The sequence below is a fragment of the Coregonus lavaretus genome (genome assembly GCF_964263955.1).
Source record: "Coregonus lavaretus genome assembly, chromosome: 14".
Lineage (NCBI taxonomy): Eukaryota > Metazoa > Chordata > Actinopteri > Salmoniformes > Salmonidae > Coregonus > Coregonus lavaretus.
The window spans coordinates 37,088,435-37,095,829 of NC_140001.1; the positions used below are offsets into that span (position 1 = coordinate 37,088,435).

At 40.3% G+C, this 7,395-nt stretch overlaps 1 protein-coding gene across 1 annotated transcript; it reads left to right on the forward strand.

Annotated features, from left to right (window-relative positions):
- The first annotated feature begins 767 nt into the window (after nt 1-767).
- On the forward strand, nt 768-7,393 carry LOC311141306 (leukocyte surface antigen CD53-like). The gene is made up of 8 exons (XM_084176600.1): nt 768-969; nt 2,598-2,680; nt 3,342-3,530; nt 3,748-3,822; nt 4,049-4,162; nt 4,327-4,434; nt 4,555-4,638; nt 6,457-7,393. Exons 2-8 carry the CDS (start codon nt 2,618-2,620, stop codon nt 6,526-6,528), a joined length of 705 nt encoding a protein of 234 aa, XP_084032726.1. The 5' UTR covers nt 768-969; nt 2,598-2,617; the 3' UTR covers nt 6,529-7,393.
- Nucleotides 7,394-7,395: the final 2 nt, after the last annotated feature.

The following is a 7,395-nucleotide window of genomic DNA, read 5'->3' on the forward strand; positions in this document are numbered from 1 at the left end:
GAGTGCTGCAGAGATGGTTGTCCTTCTGGAAGGTTCTCCCATCTCCTCAGAGGAACTCTGGAGCTCTGTCAGAGTGACCATCGGGTTCTTGGTCACCTCCCTGACGCAAGGCCCTTCTCCCCCAATTGCTTAGCCGGGCGGCCAAGGATGATCAATGGAAACAGGATGCACTTGAGCTCAATTTCGAGTCTCGTAGAAAAGGGACTGAATACTTGTGTAAATAAGGTATTTCAGTTTATTTTTTATAGATTAGCAAAAATTTATAAAAACCTGTTTTTCGCTTTGTCATTTTTGGGTATTGTGTGTAGATTGATGAGGCAAAAAAATAATTTAATCAATTTTAGAATAAGGCTGTAATGTAACAAAATGTGGAAAAAGTCAAGGGGTCTGAATACTTTCCGAATGTACTGTATACTGTATGATTGAAACAACAATGAGTAAGCTTTTACTTCATTAAATATTTCTGAGCTTTGGTTATTTATGGTTGAAAACATAGGGCCCAAATTTCCCTCAGTGTGTGGGAGAACAGGGTTCACAAGTCTTTGCTAAATGTAGCAGAGGAGGCTGGTGGGATAAGCTATAGGAGGACGAGCTCATTGTAATGGCTGGAATGAAATAAATGGAATGGTACCAAACACATCAAACACATGGAAACAACATTGATTTCATTCCAGCCATTACAATGAGCCCCTCCTCCCAAAGCTCCTCCCACCAGCCTCCTCTGGTAGGTAATGTGTCACAGAAGTTGTCATTTTGTCTTTCCCCTCAGTGCTATTTTGAAATGCATGGCCCCATAGTGTGCCGTAGAATAAGGAAGTAGAATGAATTGACATATCCCCTTGCCTACAGTCTACTGAGAATGGAAAGTACCAGTACAGTCAAGTCAAAGTTGCAGTACATCCTCTAAACAACGGATTGTAAAGGGTATTGGGTTTGATTGAAACTTGTATCACTATTTCAACTGACAAGGTAAGCACAAGGTTTCAATTGTATTCATTTACCAAAGCTCAATCCGTACCATTCCCACTCAACAGTGTCATCATTTTAAATGTGAAGTTATCTTTTATTTGCTGTAAAACAGTGAGGATATGTGTCTTTAGATTGCTATGAGTGATGTGTCTAGTCTAATAGACGTCAGGGGATAAGAAAAGTTGTTCCTGTGTATATGAAAAGCACAGGAGGTTGGTGTCACCTTAATTGGGGAGGACGGGCTCGTGGTAATGGCTGATTTCATTCGCTCCGTTCCAGCCATTATTATGAGCCGTCCTCCCCTCAGCAGCCTCCACTGATGAAAAGAGAGGAACTTCAACAAACCTATGAGAATAATCTAAAATTAAATGTTGGGAGTGTTGTATATTGAAAACATGTATATTTAATATAAAAACAACATTTCTCCAGTAAAGTGTTATAAGAAGAAAGATAAGGCAGTTTGGGGCTTCTTAGGCTGTGTTTATATAGGCAGCCAAATTCTGATATGTTTTTCCTTCATTGGTCTATTGACCAATCAGATCAGCTGTGAAAAAGATTATGTGAGAAGATCTGATGTGATTGGTCAAAAGACCAATTAGTGGAAAAAATATCAGAATTTGGCTGCCAATTAAGGTGCCACCAACCTCCTGTGCAATGTATCCAACCCAATATGACACTTATCCTCTGACACCATGCTGTGTCTGTGATTATTAGCCATATTTAAATGTAACTCACCGAGTCAAATTTAAAATACACTTTATATCCTCCCTGACATTGAAATCAATTACTGCCAAACAACCTCTAAGGCTGGGTTGTTTGGCAGTAATTGATTTCAAATTCAGGGAGGATATAAAGTGTATTTTAAATTTGACTCGGTGAGTTACATTTAAATATGGCTAATAATCACAGACACAGCATGGTGTCAGAGGATAAGTGTCATATTGGGTTGGATACATTGCACAGGAGGTTGGTGGCACCTTAATTTGGGAGGACGGGCTTGTGGTAATGGCTGGAGTGGAATTAGTGGAAAGGTATCAAATACATCAAACACATGGTTTCCATGTGTTTGATTCCATTCCATTAGCTCTGTTCTGGCCATTACTATGAGTCATCCTCCCCTCAGCAGCCTCCTGTGATTGAGTGGGTGTACAATTCCACTAATATTTCCATTCCGCAGTGGGATGAAACACTGTTATGATGTTGGTATACTTTCACTGATATTTCCTCAAAGACTAAGGGCTCTATTCAATCTACAGATTTTTCCATAGAAATCAAAACTGTATTGGTCTAAACATCATGTTAAAAGCTATGATGAAAACCCTTTAAAAATGTTTGGCCGTGTCCCCTAGATAAATTTAAAGGAAGTAAACCAGATACAGCATTTCCTCATTCTGTGACACTTGATGACCTCACTACTCACTCACAAACAGTACCCTGTTACTTTTAATTTATTCAGATGAACAAAATAAAAATCTGACTCAATGATATTCGTATTATTTTTAAACAATTGTTGCTGTGTATTTGTGTTGTATATTATACTGTTTCCACTGATGGTCTCTGTGTTAAAGACACGCTTATCATTGATGTATTGGCACAATGTGTTTATCTGTCTCTTGTTTATTTTACAGGTCTGGAAGCACTTCTGGGAATGGCTCAAAATTGCCTCAAGTGTTTGAAATACACCATGTGTGTGGTTAACTTCTTGTGCTTTGTACGTATCTCCAACATCCACCTATTAGCCTTCTACTCTTACTTTCCTGAATGAGATTGAAACCCATGTTCAGGGTTTGGGAGTAACATGTAATCTGATTACAAAAAGCAGTAACTGTAATTAGTTACGTTAAAAGCTAAAATATTGTAATCAGATAAACAGATGCAGTACTTTTGAAAAACGACATGATTACTTCTTGATTACTTTTAAATTCAGAAAGGATGTTTGCGGGGGAGAAAATACCTTTGTGTTTTCTCAATGACATTCAATTCAGCATTGAAAAAAGGCACAAGTTTAAGTTTATCCCACCTGAGGAAGTCAGAGACCACTAAGATGACACATTAAATGCATTTCATGGATCCCTTTTGTCTTCTTCTAATGCCTCTTAAGGTTAAGGGGAAAGTAATCCAAAAGTAACCATTACAATTTTGGACAGGTAACTGTAACAGATTACATTTAGAAAGTTACCTACCCAACGCAACCCTGCCCATGTTCAATATTTCAATTTCCATTTATCCTGTATGATGTACATTTTAGGACAGCCTCCTCCTGATAAGCCTGACAAGTCCAGATGAGACTGTCCTAATATGGACACCACAATAATGTCATATGACTCCATATTCTGTATGATGTATGTTGACACCATGTTGTGTTTGGTCAGATTTGTGGAACGGCAGTGTTTGGTTTTGGAGTGTTCATGATGTTGAACTCCAAGGTGTCTGCTCTCATCCCCACCCTGTACTCCCTGAATCTGTCCAACACACTCCTCATCACCGGCATCATCATGACTTGTGTGTCCTTCCTGGGGTTCCTGGGGGCCCTGAAAGAGAACCGCTGCCTCCTCATCACTGTAGGTCTCACATGGAACTCATATTTGACATTATTTTGTATTCATCAGCGACATTGGTCTCGTCATTCACTGTCCTTGCTTTAAACTGACTTACAAACACTTGTAATTTACCTCTTTTTATTTATCAAGGTACAATCACTCATTACAAGTACAACATGCGATTACATAAGGATTTTCCAGAAGGATGTGCATATACTCCGTTTGTCTTGATTTGCAGTTTTTCATCCTGCTGCTCATTCTGATGTTGGTGGAGCTGACTGTAGCTTGTCTACTGCTGGTATATGAGACAGAGGTAAGATATAGCAGGTGCACCATCAGACGTTGGTAGGAGGTTAAGGGGTGAGAGAAAATGAAGTGAAGAAGAGAACATTAATACATTACTAATGAGGACTTACAACAGGGAAATCAGGAGTTGAGAGAGGGCCAGGGTTGTGAGGAAAGGTCAAAGATGATAGGAGATCATCAGGTAATGTTTTATGAGACGTTCATACTGCTAAGAAATTAATGTGTGTGCTTAGATTGACAGCTTCCTAAAGAAGGATCTCACAGACAGTCTGAAGATGTCCAGGGACTCAGCTAAAGGTGGGAATTCCACAATGAACACGGACGACTGGGACATCATTCAGACCACGGTGAGTGTGAATTGAGAAACATTTAGACTTTACAATGAAACATGGATGCCCCTCTTTCGCCCTGTCACGGGTGAGAACAAAAGTGAGTGGCAATGTAATGTAGCCTATGTAATTTCATGTGTTGATAACACTGCTTTTCTCATACTCAATTCTATTGCATGTAGTTCCAGTGCTGTGGGGTCAATAACGCAAGTGACTGGAAGGACAAAGCGCCTATGTCCTGCTGCTCCAAGAGCCCATGTGACATCAAGCATCCAGTATACTGGACGGACGTATGACAAAACATATACAATATCCGCTCATATGAGTAACAAGCCTCAACTGAACTATAAAACTGTAGAAAAACATAGCTGATGTCACGCAATAAGGATATTTTCTCTTCTTCATCTCAGGGTTGTTACGATAAGCTGTCGGAGTGGTTTGGGGAGAACTTCCTAGCCACTGGGGTTGGTGTGATTGTGCTCTGCATTATTGAGGTATGATCAGATTCCCTACTAGTTAATACAGGGTGTCAGTTTATATTGACATTCACATACAAAAAAGATGTATTCCTGACCAGAAGCGTCGGTCACCTGAGAGGCCTATATGTTACTCATCTTGAATAGCGTCTAAGAAATATGGTGTGCTTCCCAAATGGCACTCTATTCTCTATATAGTGCACTACTTTTAACCAGATGAACCCATGCAGGGAATAGGGTACCATTTGGGATGGTGTTGCAAAACTACACTATAATTTTAATGGTAGGTTTATTTGAACAGTGAGAGACAGAATAACAACAACAAAATCCAGAAAAACGCATGTCAAAAATGTTATAAATTGATTTGCATTTTAATGAGGGAAATAAGTATTTGACCCCCTCTCAATCAGAAAGATTTCTGGCTCCCAGGTGTCTTTTATACAGGTAACGAGCTGAGATTAGGAGCATACTCTTAAAGGGAGTGCTCCTAATCTCAGTTTGTTACCTGTATAAAAGACACCTGTCCACAGAAGCAATCAATCAGATTCCCAACTCTCCACCATGGCCAAGACCAAAGAGCTCTCCAAGGATGTCAGGGACAAGATTGTAGACCTACACAAGGCTGGAATGGGCTACAAGACCATCGCCAAGCAGCTTGGTGAGAAGGTGACAACAGTTATTATTCGCAAATGGAAGAAACACAAAATAACTGTCAATCTCCCTCGGCCTGGGGCTCTATGCAAGATCTCACCTCGTGGAGTTGCAATGATCATCAGAACGGTGACGAATCAGCCCAGACCTACACAGGAGGATCTTGTCAATGATCTCAAGGCAGCTGGGACCATAGTCACCAAGAAAACAATTGGTAACACACTACGCCGTGAAGGACTAAAATCCTGCAGCGCCCGCAAGGTCCCCCTGCTCAAGAAAGCACATATACAGGCCCGTCTGAAGTTTGCCAATGAACATCTGAATGATTCAGAGGAGAACTGGTTGAAAGTGTTGTGGTCAGATGAGACCAAAATGGAGCTCTTTGGCATCAACTCAACTCAGCGTGTTTGGAGGAGGAGGAATGCTGCCTATAACCCCAAGAACACCATCCCCACCGTCAAACATGGAGGTGGAAACATTATGCTTTGGGGGTGTTTTTCTGCTAAGGGGACAGGACAACTTCACCGCATCAAAGGGACGATGGACGGGGCCATGTACCGTCAAATCTTGGGTGAGAACCTCCTTCCCTCAGCCAGGGCATTGAAAATGGGTCGTGGATGGGTATTCCAGCATGACAATGACCCAAAACACACAGCCAAGGCAACAAAGGAGTGGCTCAAGAAGAAGCACATTAAGGTCCTGGAGTGGCCTAACCAGTCTCCAGACCTTAATCCCATAGAAAATCTGTGGAGGGAGCTGAAGGTTCGAGTTGCCAAACGTCAGCCTCGAAACGTTAATGTCTGCAAAGAGGAGTGGGACAAAATCCCTCCTGAGATGTGTGCAAACCTGGTGGCCAACTACAAGAAACGTCTGACCTCTGTGATTGCCAACAAGGGTTTTGCCACCAAGTACTAAGTAATGTTTTGCAGATGGGTCAAATACTTATTTCCCTCATTAAAATGCATATCAATTTATAACATTTTTGACATGTGTTTTTCTGGATTCTTTTGTTGTTATTCTGTCTCTCACTGTTCAAATAAACCTACCATTAAAATTATAGACTGATCATTTCTTTGTCAGTGGGCAAACATACAAAATCAGCAGGGGATCAAATACTTTTTTCCCTCACTGTACCAGAACACCATGTAGGCTAACACATCCATTTTGTCTTTTCTATGTTGGTAGGTCCTGGGCATGTGTTTCTCCATGACTTTGTTCTGTCACATAAGCCGGTCTGGACTCGCCTACAAATTATGAAAATTCTGCCTCCCTGGTTAGGACCTTTCTGTTCACACTGAACACATCTGTCTTCAACTGTTTTACAAAATATTTCCTTATACACGTATCTTTACAACAATAATTTGAAAAGCATTCACCTATGAGATTTTATATAATTAAATGTATGTTTTATTTTGTTTTCTGTAACATGCCGCCAGTTCATGCTCTCTGAGGTTTCATTTCATGCTGAAAGGCAGGCACTTTATAATGTAAACCCAAATAATTCAATAAACATTGAGCTTTTAATTCATTTTAACCCCACAAAGATCCTGACTAAAAGTACTTTACCCTCCCGATATGTAACTGTATCGATTTTTCCACCATCAGTAGAATACTTGGGAACAGATTTCCTAAAATAATATCCCTTTGAGCTAAAAAAATTATAGAAAACTGTCACCCATCACCATCTTTGTAACTATGCAGTGGCAGACTCAGTTGACAGCTGCTTGTCAACATCATAGTTTCCTGTTACTTTCAACCTGCATGGTGAAACAATTTAACCACTTCTTCTTTTAGCTTAGCTGATGGTTTCACTTCACTAATATAACAACGAGGCTGTCAGAAAAGGACCCTCCTTTCTGTGAGAACATTTTGTTGAAGGTGTGATGACACTACCAACTTGTTTGGGCTGGGTTTGTTATGCGAGTTCATTCCCAGAAAATGAAGGATGCTTTCCGTTTTGGATTTCCAACATCTCCATTCAGGTCCCTTTCTATGTAGATTTGCAGTTTTTCACACCACCTTACTGTTTTCTCAATCCTGGGGCGAGATATATTTAACTTCAAATTGAGATATGCCGGTACATTTACAAATATACTTAAGAATAAAAACAGACATTTAAGTATT

Bases quoted from the DNA above. Each gene is read 5' to 3' on its own strand.
- LOC311141306 (XM_084176600.1), top strand. From the start codon at position 2,618: ATGGCTCAAAATTGCCTCAAGTGTTTGAAATACACCATGTGTGTGGTT. The intron at 4,435-4,554 runs GTATGACAAAAC...TCTTCATCTCAG, and splicing joins ATCCAGTATACTGGACGGAC to GGTTGTTACGATAAGCTGTC. The intron at 4,639-6,456 runs GTATGATCAGAT...CTATGTTGGTAG, and splicing joins TTGTGCTCTGCATTATTGAG to GTCCTGGGCATGTGTTTCTC.